Source organism: Glycine max, chromosome 2 (assembly GCF_000004515.6).
Source record: "Glycine max cultivar Williams 82 chromosome 2, Glycine_max_v4.0, whole genome shotgun sequence".
NCBI classification, from domain to species: Eukaryota; Viridiplantae; Streptophyta; class Magnoliopsida; order Fabales; family Fabaceae; genus Glycine; species Glycine max.
Window position 1 is genome coordinate 6,679,506 of NC_016089.4, and position 20,223 is coordinate 6,699,728.

At 30.1% G+C, this 20,223-nt stretch overlaps 3 protein-coding genes across 5 annotated transcripts; 1 reads left to right on the top strand and 2 right to left on the bottom strand.

Moving 5' to 3' along the window:
* Positions 1-5,204: 5,204 nt before the first annotated feature.
* LOC100799512 (uncharacterized) lies at positions 5,205-7,147 on the bottom strand. 2 transcript variants are annotated; one of them, XM_006574713.4, is made up of 4 exons: positions 6,928-7,147; positions 6,564-6,852; positions 6,116-6,244; positions 5,205-5,602 (listed from the first exon to the last, which is right to left on the bottom strand). In XM_006574713.4, the coding sequence occupies exons 1-4, from the start codon at positions 6,976-6,978 to the stop codon at positions 5,316-5,318; spliced, it is 756 nt and encodes a 251-aa protein (XP_006574776.1). In that variant the 5' UTR covers positions 6,979-7,147; the 3' UTR covers positions 5,205-5,315. The 2 variants fall into 2 exon arrangements, with proteins under 2 accessions (XP_006574776.1, XP_006574775.1); XM_006574712.4 differs by having other exon boundaries at positions 6,116-6,247; positions 6,928-7,140.
* Positions 7,148-8,530: 1,383 nt separating this feature from the next.
* LOC100800049 (tryptophan aminotransferase-related protein 4) lies at positions 8,531-13,178 on the bottom strand. 2 transcript variants are annotated; one of them, XM_006574714.4, is made up of 6 exons: positions 13,061-13,178; positions 11,752-12,111; positions 11,016-11,310; positions 9,763-10,055; positions 9,387-9,667; positions 8,531-9,063 (listed from the first exon to the last, which is right to left on the bottom strand). In XM_006574714.4, the coding sequence occupies exons 2-6, from the start codon at positions 12,036-12,038 to the stop codon at positions 8,837-8,839; spliced, it is 1,383 nt and encodes a 460-aa protein (XP_006574777.1). In that variant the 5' UTR covers positions 12,039-12,111; positions 13,061-13,178; the 3' UTR covers positions 8,531-8,836. The 2 variants fall into 2 exon arrangements, with proteins under 2 accessions (XP_006574777.1, XP_003519973.2); XM_003519925.5 differs by having other exon boundaries at positions 11,752-11,973; positions 13,061-13,134.
* A 2,455-nt stretch (positions 13,179-15,633) lies between these two features.
* On the top strand, positions 15,634-18,665 carry LOC100800575 (DEAD-box ATP-dependent RNA helicase 39). Its single transcript, XM_003519926.4, has 5 exons — positions 15,634-16,264; positions 17,576-17,665; positions 17,776-17,952; positions 18,076-18,216; positions 18,330-18,665. Exons 1-5 carry the CDS (start codon positions 15,725-15,727, stop codon positions 18,501-18,503), a joined length of 1,122 nt encoding a protein of 373 aa, XP_003519974.1. The 5' UTR covers positions 15,634-15,724; the 3' UTR covers positions 18,504-18,665.
* Positions 18,666-20,223: the final 1,558 nt, after the last annotated feature.

Sequence of the window (20,223 nt, forward strand, 5' to 3'; positions counted from 1 at the left end):
CATGAGGCAAATGCAACCCTATTTTATATGCATGGTTGGTTTTCTAATTGTTTGGCCATTGCTAAGTTCTTATTTGTTCTAGAGTTCATGTGAATTTTCCATTATTATGTGTACATGTCTATGTTTATGAAAACATAACTACTCTAGGGTATGCCATGTTTAGATTTGCAAAGGATGTTTTATTTCTCTGGGTGCCCACAAATCTAGATTTGGTTGGTATATGGTAGACATGATTGATATAGTCGATCAGCCTGATAATGAGAGCGTGAACAGTGTCGGCACTGATTTTAAAATTCTCATAATCATGAATATTGGCTTGATAGCAAAAACTATCTTGGATAATTATGTCCGTTCCTATTTCCTTCTAGATCAATATTATAGACTTTCTATGATCCTAACAAGTTGTCGCTATTTCCTTCTAGATCAATATTATAGTTTTTTTTTATGATCCTAACAAGTTAGTCCTGGTGTGTTTGACTTCAGAAACCTTATATTGGCCAAAACAGATAGGTTGTTGCATTAATTGGGTCGAGAAAGATTTTAGAATTTCCAATTATTTTCTTTTTAGTTTAGAATATTTTGGTCATTATTTTCCTTTCAAAAAAATATTTTGGTCATTATGTTAATTATGTTTATGAGATTAATACATGTGAGTCAAGAAATTCACATTTTTTAGTCTTTATATTAACCAGATAACTATTCTTTGATTGCGCAGTGGCATGCATTGCAATTTTCCCTAAAAGTTTTCCTTCCAAGTTTTTCATCGATTGAGAAAAAATAAATCTTTTATAGATGCTTTTATTTTATAAAAAAATTAAAGACCAAAATTTTAAAGGAAGCTAAAATCTAAATTATATGCATAGGTGGACTTGGTTGGAATTTTTTTTTTTACAATAAGTTACACATTGACATTCAGACATTCTTACTAGATATTTTAAGCAACTGAAGTAATAAAATTAATTAATATAAAAATAAATTCCACCTAGCAGCTTAGCCTCTGGATAGTTCTATTTCTCTTAACTCTTAAGATGTAAACCATATTTATACATGACTGACAAAACTCTTAAAGAAACATCATTGACATAAAAATAATTAATGGTGGTTCTTGTGAAACAATAGTTTGGCCAATATTCTTTTGACTTAAAATTCGATATAAATATTTCCAATTAAATCCTTGAAAGACGAATTGGTAAAAGCATATATGTTTGTAAACTTTATTTCCAAGTCATCATTCTTGATCACAAATTTTAGGTTTCGAAAATTGAAGTTACGAGATTCTATGTAACTTTTTTTTTTAGAGGAAAATACTTATTATATTTCATTTAAAATATTTGCTTAAATATATGTAACCGAGAAGCCCTAATTAGATTATGGACTATTTGGTTGGTTTGTCTCAATACCAAACTCACATTTGAGTTTGGATAATAACTGAGAAGAGATTGACATGTTGCAAGCAGATTATAAAACTCAGAAACTCCTATAATATTGGTCTGTAAACCATCAAAAGCTTTACAATCCTCCTCCACTGCTGAATACTCCAGTGTTTGGCCTACAACAAAGCTCAAACTTCTGCCTCTGACTGTTTTTGCTTGAAGAAACATTCCATTATGATCCCGCAACACCATGTCTGCTTCAAGAGTGTTAGCATCACTGAATATTGCTGCATCGACATTTATTTTCACGACCCCAGGATCTGGTTTCGACAAAGACAGATTATTTCCACCATTCAAAAAGAAACTGCAAGGCTTGATATGTTGAGATGTTTATTGGTGTATTTTTTTCCTTCCCAAATAGGCTCCTTCCTCCGCTTCCAAATACACCACAGGGTGATTGAGAAGATTCTGCAGGTTTCCATGGGAAGTTTTTCCAGTATCCAGTTTGTCCCATAAGCCCACTGTTATCCACTGTAACTTAACAAAATAAAAAAATATATATACAGTACATAAAATAAAATAAAAAAATCTTGACCTCCTAGTGTTCATAATTAAATGTTCATTTGATAAAAAAAAGGTAATAATTTTAGATGTGGTAGTAAAATTAGGAAAGACAAATCAAACTCAAGAATTGATGATTTTAATTTTTTTTTTTATAATGATTTGTATTAAGCCAGACTTCGTTCATATAACACTTCATTTATCACAATATAATCCAATTAAAATAAGATAAATCATGTTTTATTTAATGGTAAATCAACACTAACATCCCATTGATGTCATGCATTATTTGGAGAAAAAGTGATAAATTAGTAATTAATGGCAAACAAGTTCATAAAAAAAAGTAATATAATACTGAAATCTGAAGTGGAGTGTAGTTGGATTCAATCAAACTAATTTTGAATCCACAATAACTTACAGTGCAATGTGAAATTGAATTCCTTCCTCTCTTTTTTCAATAAAGAAAAAGAGGTATATTTATACGTGTTTTCATTTAAGAAATTAAATAAATCATATTTAATGAGTCTTTTATATTTTGACTAATCAATGTCATTAATAGAATATTATTTTTAATAAAATATTTACCTTCTTTGTCTCTTTCTACTTATTATTTTCACTTCATGTTTCCATACTTCCTTTTCATGTGGAATGTATATTTTGAAAATTTTCACACTTTATTTAATGGTGATTCTTTTGTTGTGAGTTTTTAATTAGGTAATTTATCCTTGTTACAACAATTTTATGACCTTGAAAGTTTTTTATTTCACTTCATTCCTTTGTGTAGTTTTTGGAATTTCATTATAATTAAGAAATTTAGTATGATAACGTAAAAAAAATATAGTATTCTGTTTCTTAAATTCATTTAGTAGAAAAAAATTCTTAGAGAAAGTATGATTTTGTATATCGACTGCTTATTACTACTTGAATGGAATAAAAGTAAAAAAGTGAGTTACATTCATACTTCCTGAAATTTTGTGAGATTTTTTCAATGTTTTCAACAATCTCTCGGCAAGGAAACATAATGTAATATTTTCAAACAATTAAAAAAATTAGTGTAGAGATAAAAAAATATATATAATAGAGTTCGTACAATCACATGAAACCTCGAAGAATGTAAGTGTATCATTTACTCAGCATAATGGAAGAACGTGGCAACATGCACTACCACTGACGACATGGCAACGTAACTTTTCTCTATTATAACTAGTTTCATATTAATTTAGAAATAATATTTTAAAAGTTACAATAATCAAGCATAAAAGAATAGAAAATAGTAAAAAAAAAATTATTTAAGTTACAATAATTAAGCATTATTGACGACTGCGCTGCCCCCCACACCCAAAGTTCGAATTTAAAGTTCCCGCTCAATGAGAACAATCGTGCTCCTGCATGCATTAGTTACATTTTTTTATTTTATAAAAGGAGAATTGGGTGAGGGTTTGAGCTATTTTTTTAATGTTACAAAATTGAACTCTGAGAATGAGCTAGACACAATGTGAGAGCTTTGTTGGAATAGGAAGAACATGAGGAAGATTATAGGGGCTATGAACTATAATTCTTCTTATCCTGTATTTTCCTTATGCATTTAAGGTTGTTTATTTGCTTGTTTGTGCCTATGGCTAGCTAAATCCTTTGTTCTAGGTTATGATGATGTAACATGCAAATGAACCCCAATTTTATCAATTGAAATTTTCTTTATTCAATTATGTTATTCTATTATATTTAATCTCTTTAGAATTGATCACTCTATATTTAAATAGTTTATGCGTTTGTGACCAACCTTGTATGAATAAGTGGAACTATAGAATAACCAGGTCCCTTAAAACAACAAATGACCATACATATTTTACAGATTTCTAACATAATTTAATTTTAATTACTCTCTCTAAATTTATACTTCCTTTTAATTTAATTTCTAATTGACCAAATTAATAGGAATTGAACTAAGAGAAAGATAGGTGATAGAGTTTGATTAGAACCTATTAGCGTATTTAAGATAAGTCAATGACTGAAGACTTAAGACATATTAGATGGGATGAATTGGGGGAAATCAATTGCATGATTTGTAACCATAATCCTAGGCTTTCTTATGTGTTGATTCCTATCACTTTTCCTATTTGCTTTGGAATTTATTTTTCTCACTAGTAATTAAACACATTTCATTCAACTATTGTCAAAAATCCAAATTATTCAGTTTATTACAAATTAAATTATTACGGGAATACGATTTTTCCTTAGCAAACATATTTTAAGTCACAACTTAGGTCTTCTTAGTGAGCAACTCTCTCTAGTGTAAAGACAAACTTTTCCTAGGGGCTAAATGTTTATTAAGTATGTTTTGAAGGATGTAACTCTAATAATGATCCTTGTAGATAGGATTGGGAGTTGAAATTATCATTATAAACATTTTCTTTTTTAGTCGTTCTTTAGTGTGTTTATTAGGTAAAACTCAAGTCCTATATCTACTATAAATATTGTCAATAAAAAATATAAAAGTGTGAGATAATCTTTAATTTATGAGTTAACTTTTGAAACTAAGTCTTTTAAAATGTATCACTATCAAAGTTTATTTTAAATCCATTAAAATGTTACTCACCATATCATTTATGCACTAAGTCCAAAAATGTTGGACATAAAGAGATGTTTTGAGAATAATCCAGTCTCACGTTAGATATAATGTACCAAAATATACTATATAAATGAAGGTAATCCTCAACCTCAAAATTAACTTTTAAGATTAAATTAAACTTATACCCAAATCCTTAAATTATTAGTCTTGGGAGACCTAGCCATTAGCCAATCTTTCGAATAAAAAAATAGATTGTGCACGCTATGTCAATTATTAATTGTTTAGACAGAATAAAGAAAGTATCCTTTGCTGACGAAATAATCTGCACAAAAATATATACGTATTTTGTTGTCAAATAATGCTATTGAACATTACACCGAAACACGCGAGTACTGTGTAGAGTTATTAGATTACTTGTGTCAGCATAATATTTCCGTTTTTTATATTGATTTAATTGCAATTTTATTGAACTTCTCCTTAATTCCCCATTTTCTCATTTAATCTGTACAAACCTGGGATTATAAATAGGCATAATATTTCCTGTACTTATTCATCGTCTTTTGAATAAGATATACATACTAGAGTAATCTTCCCGAAGTTAATCTCTCTTTGCTATCTAGAACTTGTCAACTTGTACAGAAAATCTTTTTTTTTTTTTAATGTAACGCCGGGTTTTATAGAGAAAAGGTTGACAAATTTTATATGCAAGGTACTTTTTATATTCATCTGGTGAATTGGTGATTATTTTTCTTCTGGTAATTAGTCTCCATGCTGATAAGCATTCAGCACAACAATCTATAATATAATACAATTCACATAAAATCTGGGTGAATATCATCTTCTACTATTTCACTAGTCATGGTCTCTAAGACGGTGTTGTTCCTTGGACCTGAATGGTCCTCAAAGTTAAAGCTTTTCTTCCATCCAAGCTCTAAATTTTCATTGTCCTCAGTTAAGTAATTGTTCCATTTGGAGGCTGCCCTGCTGCTAGTTGGTTTGCATTTTTGAGTCCTCTGATTAGTTGGTGTTACGTAATTATTTCTCTTTGGATTGCTTTCAGTCAATGATGTAACTCTTGGTTGATCTATCCTTAGCTCCTCTGCATCAATGTGAATCCACATAAATGACATAATTTCAATGTTATTCAATACTACATTTATAAAATAAAATTCTTCTTTCTTATTATATTTTCTGCTCTTTCATCCATCACAAAGCTATCAGTAGTTTTAAAAGGAAAAGGTTTTGATGAAAGTTTATTTTATCTTCTTTGAGATTCACTCTTTATCCACTGAGACCACATTCTAAGGCAACAATTGCATAAGTGGTGATGGATTTAACAAGTAGAAAAATTGGTTGTCTTATCATTCAATCAAGATTTATATTTAAAGGTTTTTTAAGTTGCGAATAATGTCCAAATGCTATATATTAACATGATTAAAAGCGTATAGTGCTGGAAAAGAAATTAACATGGCATTAATTATCAATTTTTCCTGCTCTATAACTAACTACAGTACATAAAATCTGTTCTTTTCAATGTCGTGAAATGCGAATGAACAACGAACCATCAAAACAAATTGAAATATACAGACACGTAGCATTAAGGAATATGCACCTTGAGAGTTATGGAAAAGGGACTTTTTGAAAAGCCTGTCACTTCCTGCAGTAGAATCCTCCACCACTCTGCGTTTCTTGAACATACCTTTTTGCAACTCAGTCACAACCAGTGGCTCAAAATCATCATCTGCTGCTCAATTCACACCATCCCAAATTCATCAAAATCGAGAGAAAAATACCACACCGCAACAAACCAAAACCCAGTTATTCCACATAGATGATCATGTAATGTGTAAAATAGTTTTACATTGTGATCCAATTACAAATCACTGATAAGTTTTTTTAACTTTTACATCAACTACTTCAAAAGCCATACTCTACTATGACCATTGAACTCTAATACTAAATGTTATTCATATTTTAATTTGTACAATTTTTCGAGGCCTAAAACTGAATAAAATTTAAATAAAGACTGATGTTGAAATTTTCAGATTAAAATTTCTAACCATCATGATCTGGTTGTTGTTCCTGGTGGAGGTACGCGGACCAATCGTTCCGCTTCTTTTTGAGGTTGAGCTCGGCGTCTCCGTGTTCCGTGGCGGGAAGCGGCGGATTTAGGGTTCCGGCAAGGGGATATTCTCCGTCGTCGAAGGACTTGCGGGACATGTTGAAGTCCTGGACGAACTTGCGAAGCTCCTTGGCCATGAATCCCTGGGCGAAGACTCTGCAAACCGATTGCTTCTGGTTGCAGACCGCGCAATTCCATTTGTTGCTGCTCTTCTTCTTCTGCTTCACCTGAACATAGTTGCAATCAATTGGATTAGAATGCACACAGAATATGAGAGAGAGAGAGAGAGAGAGAGAGAGTGCCTGCATGGTGGAGCATTGGCAGCATTGGAGGGCGATGAAGAGCGTAGACATTGGATGCGAAGGGAGTCTCTGCTGTGTGCTGAAGCTGTCTGGAACGACGCAAGATGTGAGGGAAATTTGGGGATTTTGTTTTGGCGCCTAATTTTTTAATGGGAAATGTTGAAATTTAGAAGGCCACCTGAATTTTAGGGCCAAAAGAAGGCAGAAATAATAGAAAGAAAAATAAAATAAAGGGCCTAATGATTAATGTTAATGTGATGAGAAAACTAGAGCTTATAAGAAAAAACATAAAAATTAACAAACATAAGAAGAAGAAAATAAAATTGGTCCTTTTTTTATTAAAAGTTATTATGAGTATTTATTTTCATCTTTTATTTCTCAAATTTTGGTTAATATTATCCTTTTGAAATAATGATTTTTTATATTTATTTTGAAGCACAATTTTGAATCTATTTTTAACTTAAGACGTGAAATTCATTTTACTAATTCCAAGAAGACATAGAAATACGGTAAAAATCCACATGAAAAATGAATTTCACCAGTAATTGAAAAAGTGAAAAATCTAATCTCATTTTGGTTTCTAGATTCCTTTTAAGAGTCACATTCATCTTTAAAGAAAAATAATATGGATTTAGTCATATTTACTTTCAATTTCTAGTTGCTCATGAACTCATTTTTTTTTTTAATTTTCATCTTGTTTTTGTTTCTTTTTTTTAGAACATCAATGAATTTTCATGTAGGTGAATCCCAGGAGAGATTTTGAATCAATCAACCAAATAGTTTAAAATCTTCTCCCAGAATTGAGAATAATTAGTTTTTCGAAAAGGATCGATGTGCTATAAAGTAATAGCTTATTAACTCTGATCCAATATATACGAAATAGTTATCTAATCTATCAAGACCAATAATAATAGTTAGATTAGTTTGTTTGTTATAAATTTTAATTTTATTATAAGACTACCTATAACATTAAATGATTTAAGATATGATTATTTTTTGAAAGATAATTTTTCAACCAATAAGTGTGTCTTATTTTTTTAATAGATCAATAAATATACCCATATGTTTTCACGGAGAAAAGAGAGTCATCATTAATAGACCTCACAATCAATTAAGATTAAAAAATAAATTTAATAAGACTAAAAAAATATTATCTTTTTTTTCTTATATATAGAACCAAAAATAAAATAATGAACCATTCTACAACTTTTAATAAATAATAGATCAAATTATAATATAAAATAAATTTAATGACCATGTGAGTAATAAATAAAAATTATTAATCTTTAATAAAAACCATATTACATACATATTGATAGATCCATTAAATTATTGATTTCATATTTATAATAATCCTATTATTTCAATCGAGATTATAAAACACTTACTTCTTTTCATAATTTATATTATGACCCTTTCAAAAAAAATTATTATGATAGCATGTCATCAGTTTTAATCAATCACTTTTCAAATTAACTTTTTAATTATAAAACAATAAATATGATAAAGAAATAAAAAAACAATACTTTATGTAACTAAAATTAATCAACCATAAATTAGATATTGGACACATATATATCTTTAAAATATGTGAGCCTGGACATTGATTTTCAAATATTTGAAAATTAATCAAATATCTCATGCTCTTTATTTAATGTTGTTCAATAATAATAACAAACTTATCTAGGATCGTATTTAACATTACACAACCATTTTCTAAAAAATATGCCATCAGCCTTTGTTCATTAAGCCTTTTGGCATACCTTCTTTGATTCTTATCGAAATTTCCCCCAAGACATATACTAGCTAGTTATTTTGATAACATATGAAACTGATTGTGAACTTTATTTGGGTTCGCATTCCTATTTTAACTAAGATAGCTAATGCAAACTACTCAAAAACCTTAGAATTAGGCCGACCTTATTATAGTAGGTTGGGTTTCCATTTCCTTAGCAACAAGGCTTTTGAACTTATTTATTAGTATTTCAAAATCATCTTGGCTCTTAATGAGACTGAGACGCAGGTAACGATTATCTGCACTATAGTCACTTCCTTCACGGCCAATGATGCCAGCAGCTTCAAGGATTTCATAGCAATTACTCTCTTCTTGTCTCTCACACTTTAACCAAGCGTAAGCTGTGAGGAAATAGAAAAGGAAAAAAAAACTTCACTTCTTATATTTTACACAACATTTTTATTGGGTAGGATTGATTCAATTGTAATTAATTAATTCCATAGAAAGAGAAGATAAGAAAAGAGATTGTAGATTCAAATTCCTCTGCATTAATAAAAACTAACAAATTAACTATTAATCTTAACCGATAAAAAAAATCATAAGATTCATGAAATAAATGGCGTAAGACATAATAAAAATCAAAAGGGTTAAGAATGAATTATCATGCATATACATAAAAAATTATGAAAACTAAAAAAAAAAGTTATCAGAAAAGGATATTTACCTGGTGAAGGATCTCTGACCCTCTTGAAAAAGGTACAGTATTGGGGAGACAGTTTCTGTAGAGAAAACCGCTTTGATTCAGATATGACTTGTTTCAACCTTATCCAACGATCTCTCATGGTTGAATATGCAAATTGGAATATTTCTTTTCCATCTCCTTCAACAATCACGTCCAAAAGTTTTAATGCTCTCAGCTGAACGTCACGGGAAACTCCAATGGTGTTCAATTGCAGATATATCAACATCTTTTGATATACTGCCTCGTCCTTTATTATTGCCCATCTGTTAAATTAAAATCACAATATATAACACATGCATGGTTACTTTTAGTTGACAAAATATAGTTTAATTTTGATGAACGTTTATATATATCTCACCCAAATCTACTCCCAGCATGGCCTGTGAGCTTGGAAATTGTAAACAGCATAAGATCTTCATCAGCTGGTGAAGGAATAGCAGTGAAATGTGGCCAATAATAGGCTCGATCATAAATGGTTTTTACATTAGGACCTTCAAGAACTCTCTTAGTCAACTTTCCATCTGGATTGTTCGGTGAAGTCACAAACTCAATAAATCTAGAGTTGCTATCTGTGTTGTTTTTCCACAAGGACGTGTCTCCTTCATAACTAAAATCCCTAGAATTAAAGAGTTGGGTTTGTGTTCTATAGAGCTGTGGCAAAAAGTTTAACATAGTTTATGTCATCTATATATCTAATAATTTCATAAACTAAATATCAATAAATATATTATATATATACACGTGAAGTTCCTTAGGTATTAGTAATAAAAAAAAGTTCCTTAGGTATTGTTATATTCTATATTAACAAATGAAGTTTCATATCACTAATTTACACAATAAATGCTTGTATTAAAAGGTCAATATAAGTTATTAAGATAAAATTCAATTTAATTTGATAACCCAATCGATGAAGCTCAATTAACAGATACTAAGTTTGTGAAGGAAGATGTGAGTGTAATTCACATAGAATACATTCTTGGGGATTACTAGCAAGAAATTTTAAGTATGATTAAATGTGATTAAGCTCCAAATAAAGGATACGTTTCATAGTCGATCCAAAGGACTGAAACTTGTGAAATATTCTAGATCTTATCGAAAAATAAAAAATTCTAATTATGGTGATTACCAAAATTTTGATAATGATATATATAAAAAATATTTTTAGTTCCTATACTTTGATGAAATTTTATTTTTAATCCATGTAATTTACATAAGACTTTGTTTTCTATCCCTCCTCAAAGAATTTTTATAAACAGCCTTAACTTCTACTTGTCTCTCCCAAACACATTGAACTGTTTTCAAGAACTGTAATTTTATCTTTGTTTCCATTGTCATTCTTGAACAATTGCTAGAGATTTATTCTTGCGACTTTTTTTCATTTTATTTGTTTCTTGTACATTGTTTCCATAAATTCATACTAAATAGACCGTGTAATCTATTTATCATGTAGGACTAATTAAATTGAATGATATAAAACTATGGGAAATAAAAACAAGATTTCATGAAAATATAGAACTAAAAATATATATTTATATATATATATATATATAAAAGCACCTAAAACTTGCATTTAAGTTTTGTATAAAGAAGTAGTATATTAATGGAGCTCACTGGGTAATATGGGGTCGTGGCTACCACTTTTGCTGGAGACACTGAAGAGTTGAGAGACAAGGCATAAACAGCAGCATTGAATAGTTGCGTTGAGCCACTTCCAAATATGAAGTACCTTCCTTTAGTGATTGCATTTCCAACGATGCTATGAACTTTTTGGATGTACTTAACCAATACTTCTGAAATGTATGATCCATCACTATAAGAATAGCTCATTCTGTGCCACCCTGATACTAAAATTGCGCTACTTGCTGCATGTCGCATCCAAAATGGCTCCAAAAAATATGGGTCCCCACTGCAAGAAACAAGTTGAATAAATTTAGGTTATCGACCAAAAATCAATATTGAATGTGATCTAAATGATTTTGTCCACAAATAATACTTTTTGTAATTTTGTTTGCTAGCTACTTCTTGGCATGTGATTTTAAAATTTGTGGGGTAAGTTTAATGCCTCATACTTTTTAATATTTTTATGTAAATTGTAAATATTCATTTTACTAATTTAAGTAGTATTGAATTATGAAGTATTGTGCTAATGATCTCGATCAAATGCTAAACTTTTAGATGAGTCATTGACTAAATTTTTTAATTACATTGTTACTTACGAATGCTGGAAACAGACATTAGCTAGTGAGATCAAAATGGTCACTGAAAGGGAAAAATAAATCAAATGTCCAAGACCATATGATTAAATTAGCAGTTAGTAGATTGGATTTTGATTATGGAAAGGGTTTACCTTGAAGCGTTGGCAATACAATCTGATAAAAACTTGAAGCAATCAGATCCACCATTGCATGAATTGCACTCACAAACATGTACATGTTCATGCCCTTTAAGAATAAGACCATCTAAGTAGGCTCTTCCATGTCCTGAACATGGTATGGCTGCCACAGCCTCAGCTTCTTCTGCAGCTCTTGTGCTCCAAGTTGGCTCCCATTCTCCCATACATATAAACATGCTAATTGGGGCACACAATAATATTAAAATGAATGCTAAATTCATTGCACTTGTTCTTTTGGCCATTTCTAGTTTTTCTATGTAGATTTTCTTTATGAAATCTTCAAGCAATTTCTTGGACAATTGCACTTCGAGATTTCTGAAATGAAGTGGCTCATGTGTCCGTTAATTCAGATACATATAAAGGTTTGAACATATAATAAATTTTCAAATCTAAGGATAAAGACTGAATATAACTAAAAATTCCCAGGCCTGTTTAATTAAGGGTGAAAAATACAATATTCATTCATTAAATTATTAGTTTGAATACTATAATTAATGTTATATTTTTCTTATGTATATAACTATATACTGTAAGGAATATAAATTATCATTCTGATATAATCAATAGTCCACAAAGATACTTAAAACATAAATATTGATAGTGTTGGAAAAGTAATTAATTATGTTAGAGTTTAATGGAAAATCTAATTAAACTTGCTATTCATCGTATGTATTTTGAGTATCATCTTCCCTATTAATGCGTCTTTAGATTAATTAAAGCATTTATTTTTTTTCAAGATCAAGTCGTGTCTTATATATGCATGAATGTCTTGTATATATGTAGTACGTATTTTTTTTATCAGTGTCTTATGTAGTATATATTAGTACATTAAGCAAAAAAATCAAAACAAAGTGAGTTTCTTAAAGTGTGAAGAGTACGTGTTCTACTTTCTTTACGTACGTATCTCCTTATTTCCTACCTAGAGTACACTGCACATAGCCATCAAGTTTAGCTAGCTAATTATCGGAAGCCCCTATTTTAATCAGAATAATAAACAGAATTATATGAATTAATACTACTCCGGCTTTCTTCTGAACGGAACCATATATTGCTAACAAGTTAAAAATAAAAATAGTCTTCCATCAACGCATGAGTGAATACAACAATATCTCTCTCTAGCTCACCTTCACCACAAAGATGAATCCGTGGCGGCAACAGAAGAAAATTATTACTAATGACAACGTATGCGTAACAACAAAATTCATTAACTAAGTGAAATTTGAATTCAGAAACCACAAGGGAAATAGTGAAATACGAGGCTTACAAAGACAAGCTGAGCAATGAGCCTTCTCATCAGTTCAAGGAGGTTTGGGAAGGAAGTAAGTTGCTTAATTAAATTGAAGAAAAGTGAAAGTGGGTACTTTAAAATTTCTGAATTTATATATAGATAAAGCTTTGAGCATAATGAATTTCAAAATTAAGGAAATAGATTGAATTAGCTAGAGTCTATTACGTGTACGTTTTCTGTAATGAATTTTTGTACACATGCATAATATATGAAAGGAGAACGTCATAGTCACATTGATAATAGAAAATTCTTCCCCTCTCGTCCACCCCCTTGGTTACCCCGTTCCAGCGCTGTCTCCACTAAATTAGAAAATTAAGATATTTATTAAATCACACGGTTCATTTATTATCTACAAATCAATTTAGATAGTAAAGAGCAATCTAGTTGAAGAATCTATCTATCTATATATAAGTAAAGTACACTTTAGAAAGAATGATAATGCAGAATCTTAATTATTATTATTATTATTATTATTATATATAGTGTAGCTCAATTGGTTAAAATGAATCTTATAAATTCTGTTTAATTCCTACAAATAAAATAAAAAAATATGCATATATATATATATATATATATATATATATATATATATATATATATATATATATATATATATATATATATGCATATATATGTACTAATTGTCATTTTTGCTATTTAACTTAATTTTGTTAATGAGTTATCCCTTTATTATTATGTTTAAACTCTATTTTTGAGTCCATCTCAGTGCTGGATAAATAATATTTTTTATTTTAATATATTGAATGAATATTTTTTTGTCCTCATAAAAAAATAGATCTTGTTCCTATAAGATAAATTTTTTTTAATAAAATGAATGTAAATAGCTGTAAAAGATAAAAGACAGAATAAATTGATATTAATTTTATCCACTTTATCCTTTTAAATTTTACTATTTTTAATTTTTTATTATCATTTTTAATAAAGCTTATATAATTTTTTGTTTGAGAAATGTTAGACTATTTTTTGTTCCAAAAAAATGTAAATCCACCACTCGTCATTTTAACATGAAATAATGTAAAATATTCATCAATTTTATTAATGATTAATATTTATCTTAGTGTTTATCATTTTTAGCAAAATCTTCTTAACTAATTTATTCAAGTCTTAATTTCACTTTGACCATGTTGATGTTTAAACTCTTTAATTGTTACTCTTTTAATTGATTGATATCTGTAATTTAATGTCAAATGTTCACTTCATTAAGTTGTAATATTTCATAACCAATTTGATAATAAGTTGTATATTTTGAGTACTAATTTGACATTAAGTTACAAAAATTATGGGTCAATTATGTTGAAGTTTTTTATTCCAATAATTAATATATATTAATTATTTATCATTAATGAGTTTTATTTTATGTTGTCAAATTAAGTGAATCTGTTAGACTAGTAAATAAAATAATATGAGTTTAAATGAACAGATGTTAATGTTGACCCATTAGAAGATAACAAAAATCGTATTAGGTTAACACGCTATAAAAAGTCATGATTCTCGATATATCGAGTCGTCACATATAGTTTTTATTCCCCTTATATGAAGATTTATAAAGTTCTTATCAAGGAATAAAGAGGTTCCGGTTGCGGAAAAATCATAAGACAGCCAACTACATTATTCATCACGTGATTCAACGTTTGTCAAAGAACGCTTTGATTAGGAATCAATTACAAATTCATGTATTTTACTCTAATCCTTAATAATTAGGTATGTTATAGATCATAGGACTTTTGGTGAATTGTCCTAGATATAGATTTGTGAAATTTTAGCTTCCGCATAAAGAATAAGGATTAAAGATTAAGAATATTTCAACAAATTTGTCATTAAATTGTCTGCAGGACTAATTTATCGCACTTTTTGCACATTCAGACATTAAATTTGAATTTTTCATCTTCAGGGATCAAGTTGTCAGTGTCTCACACTTTCAGGAACGAATTTGACTATTTATCCAAAAATCAAACTTTGAAACCTCCTAGGGTTATGACTTTGTTTTGTTCTTACTCTTCAATTCCAAATGTACATTTTGCTCCTAAATTGAAATAGTAAAGACTAAAATATGATTTTCATTCTTGTAATTATGAAAATGCTCAAAATTAGTTATTACACAATTTTTAATACATTTTTCATCTTTATAAAATTGAAATGTGCCATTTTTTGGTGATTTATCTAGAATTACGATGATATTTTTTTATATTAATTATACATATAACATATATAAATGTAATATTTTTTATGTCGGTTATGCATATAATTGATATAAAAAAGTAATACATGAAAATTCAAATATTCAAACCTTATTTCAAGTTTAAAAATAATATATTTTAATTTTACGAAAATAAAAATATATTGATAATTTTCTAACAAATTCTGAACATTTTCATATTTATAAGTACAAAAAATATATTTTAGCCCCCAGTAAATTACGTGACAAAAAACTAACCATGGATATCCTTTAGTAAGATTGAACGGGTGGGATTGACTTGTACGATGTGCTGTTAAGTAGTGGACTGCAGATGATATTTTCCTTCAATAGTTTCAACGTTGTTCACCGCCTCGGCAACACCAAAATCCCAAACCCCTTCCCCTCTTTCAACCCTCTGAAGAGCGCACAAAAAAAAAAAAGCTATGAGAAGAAGACTACGAGAGCTTCTTAGCCTCTGTTTTTCTCTAAAGCACAAACCTTTAGCAAAATCAGCACCACCACCCACTTCTTTCTTACAAAGTAGCATCACATTCTCAACCTCTTCCTCCTCCGCAACCCCTCCCATCGAAGAACCAAAGACTTCAACTTCGTCATCCAAGTCCCAAAGGGACTCGCTAATTTTCGAACAGTTCAAGCAAAGAAAACTCAAAGGGTCTCCAAAAGACTCAAAGGGTACCCCTCAAGTGTGTTCAACTTCAGTGCCACTAAGTTCTGATGCTGACACTGAAAAGGTGGTTCAAAAGGGTGTGCGGAATGAGAATGACCCCACCTTGGTGGTTAGAGGCTTCAAGGAGTTGGGGGTGAGTGAGGAGCTTGTTGAGGTGATGGAAGGGATTGGTGAGTTTGTTCCTACTGAGATACAGTGTGTGGCTATTCCTGCTGTTTTGGAAGGGAAGAGTGTGCTGTTGAGTTCACCATCTGAACCTGACAGAACCTTGGCCTTCTTGTTGCCACTTATTCAGGTTAGTTTAATTCTGTTCATTTGCCTTCCAAGGTTTTGACTTGTGAGCCTTGGCAACAATTTCCTTTAGATGAGTGGATACTATATACTGGAATTGAATGCATTCACATTGCAAGGTGCCTTTAAATTTGAAGTTTGTTTATTTTTATTTATTTGGTATTTCACTTGGTGGATAAGACTATTGTTGTTCTTGTTGTGTTATTTATTTGGTATTAGTATGGGTTTCAGTTTGATTCAAAAACCCGGAATTTAATTACTTAGAAGGTGATGTCAAGTGAAAATGGTTTTCTTAACTATGTTGGTCCTTGTTCCTAATCATGTCATAAAATCACATGGAAGGATTCTTGTATGTTTGATCTATTGGAACTCTGTTATATAAAATCGATTGTTAACGTTGGCATTCTACTTAGAGATTTTTTTTCTTCCGAAATCAATTATTATGATCAAATTAGCGATTTATATTACAATCTTGTATTGAATTAAATTATAAAATATCTCTATTTCTAGTGTTTTCTTATGTCGACTTTACAAATGGGTGACAATTGTGGAAACCTAAAACTGCAACAAGAATATGATATCAGCATGATTGTTTGCTTTATTTACTGCTATGGTAAAATTGGTAAATTGATGGAGCACAAATTTGGGAGGAAAAAGTCATATTACATTATTTGGGAAGGTAAGAACTAAGAAGATTGTGGAAGGAGTCCAAATCTAGAAAAGTGATGGTGAGAATAAAATACAAAATAAGGCTGAATATTTTAGTATTTATAAAGTTAGTGACATATTTGTTTATCCTCGTTTTCATCACATCAACACAAGCAATGAGAACTGTTAGGGTGTGCTTGATTTGTATTTTCATTTTCTGTTTTTATTTTCTGAAAATTGTTTTCATTTTCAAAAGATTAGAATTCTGAAAACATGTTTGGTTTGACTTCTTGTTTTCTGCTTTCAAGAAATAAAAACATTGAAAATGCGTTTTTAAAAGGAAATGTATTTTTAGATTTGGTTAAAATTACATTAGTTGTCACCGCGTTTTCATTTTACCCAAAATGAGATTCCTGGTTTCAACTGAAAATAGTGAAAACGAGATTTTATTCTTTCCAATTTTTGGTTCGTTTGGGAAAATATTTTCACTGAAAATGTTTTCAAAAATCTAACCAAACGCATTTCCATCACCATTTTTTATTTCCAGTGAAAATGAAAACAGAAAACAATCAAATCAAACACCTCCTTATCTACCTTTACTGTTCTGTTCCTTCTGTGTTTCATTATTTCCTTTGGAAAAAATGGATTAAATCTGCAACGTGTGCAGCTGCTAAGACGGGATGGAGGGTTGCTTGGTTCGAATTCAAAGTATCCACAAGCCATCGTGCTTTGTGCTACAGAGGAGAAAAGTGAGCAGGTGACCCAATCCCTACTATGTACTATTGTCATCTTGTTTAGTTCTTTTGGTGTATGCACCTGGATTTTATGAATTGATTTTGTCCCTTGCAAATTTTATTGGCATTGCAGTGCTTTAATGCTGCAAAATATATCATCCATAATGCAGAATTGAAGTCTGCAAAGGATAGTGCTTCACCAGATAACGGGCAGTCAAAGGCCTCAATTGGCCTCATGATTGGGACTCCTAGTGAGATTCTTGAATACATTGAAGAGGGGAGTGTTGTTCCTGCTGAAATAAGATACTTGGTTAGTATTCATTCACTTATCATATTTTAGTATGGGAATCTTATTTGTAGAGGCTCTTAGGTTACCAGTTCTTGGGAGCTCCTAGCATTGATCTCACTAGTCTTTCTCATGTTTCTTGCGTAGGTGTTGGATGAGGCCGATTGCATGCTTGGTAGTGGCCTTGGTCCTGAGATCCATAAAATTCTGAGACCATTACAAGATCAAGAATCAAAATCTTGTGTTAAAAGATTACAAACTATTTTGGCAATTTCAACAATAGCTGAGGTACTGTGACCAATTATGTTGTTTTTAGTATTTGAACTCTTGCATGAAGGTAATGTGCTTAGAGCTCCATCATATACTGGTTGTGTTTCTGATTTATCTTTTTCATATGGCAGGTTTTGGGTGAACAATCCTCCGTTGTAAAGCATCTTGAGTGCGATCATGCAGGAAATATTTCTGCAATGTCTCTAGAAATGGAACAAACAGAAGTATTTCATTTCACAGAGTCTCTTGACGCTCTTAGGAAAAAAGTGGCAGAGGCCATGGATTCCCTTTTGAAACAACAGTGACATCTTGGTCTACAATTTCTCTGGCACGTAAGAAAAGAAAAGTCAAGATAGGTTTTATGATATTTCTTATAGCAAGCAACTGGTGAGTTGATTGTCTCTTTGTATATTGTTGTCAAGATCTTCCAACGCTGAAGCACCATATACCAGGATTTCGTTTTATTATTTGTGAGAAGAATAATGATACATGAACACTTTGGGGTATGCGCAATAGAGGCCGTGATAGCAAAAGAAATGGAAACAATTATCGCGACCACTATGGTATTGCAACATTTCTAAAGCACAATGTGATAGTGGCTGTTTTGACCGCTAATGACAACTATGGTATTGCAACATGTTCAATGAAACACAATTAATTTTTCCCATTCATGTTGAGACAACTTATTCCCATGCTAAACTATTCACATTTTTTACATGATTTTTCAAATATGTGCTATATCACCTATCAATATACACTTATCAGTTATCATCTATTATACATATTTTCTCTCTCTAGGTATCTGGAAGAGTTTGGGTCGTACTTGTCAAGGCACATTTTTTACTAATCATTTGAAAATTCTCAACATTATGATTTAAAAAAACTTGTTAACATTTGAACAATAAATATCATAATTATCAATAAGCTTTCATTCCAGGTTATACGCCAAAATAGGTAAAGTGAAATTGGCGTAAGAAATATAAGAAATGATTAAAAGATGTAAAAAAATGAAGTATTTATATTTTTTAATTGAAAAAAATAATAGATGCCCAATATGATATTTAGATGTAATTGTAACAAAAAAAAATCAGATATAATTAATCTTGGATAAAATGTTTGGCACAACTAGTTTAAAAAATTATATGGAAGCTGAATATGTTTGTCTCAGTCTCTAGATGTTTTGGATTCTTGTCCTTTAGCTATTTGTTCTCTTGTTTTAGTTGATGCCTTGAGGGTTTGCTTCCCTATGGCTTGATTGTCTTTATTTTCCCACTTATAAAAAAATTAGAGACTAGAGTTTGAATGTTTACTCACCATTTTTCTTGTGAGAATCTATGGCATATATCATATATGGGCACTATTAGGTACTACCACTCATAAAAAATATATGGGCACTTATGCCAATCGTTGACATTTAACAAACTTCTTAACATTTGAACAATAAATATCATAATAACAATAAGCTTTGATTTCAAATTATACGCTAAAAAAGGTAAAGTGAATTTGGTGTAAAGAAATATAAGAAATAATTTTTTTTTAAAAGAATATAAGAAACAACTTCTAAATTTATAAAAGATGTAATATGTAAAATAAGCATTTTAATGGGTTGGCTAAATATTTAGAACATCCCTAATGCTAAGACAGTTTAGACAAACAGAAAAAATTGCTGTGCCAAAATCCTGAGTTTCAGCATCTAGAAAGATTAGTGAGACCTATTAAGATTATACTGATTAATTTTGGAATAGTTACTTAAGACATATTAAGATTATTTTGTTTATTTGTCTAATGGATTATAATTTGATTATTGATATGCTTTCCCTTTCACTTGCAATTCTATTCTACTTATAGCTTAAAGATATCAGGCTAAGCTACTACGGTTAGATTTGATGACCAAAATATTTCGTGAGAAAAATAGATTTCCTTGCTGGGGGCAGACTGAAAACCCCCTGTTAATACCACTTGAAATTGTTAGATTTTAGTTTAACTTTTAGTATAATTCAAGCATGATGTGAAAGATAAAATTGA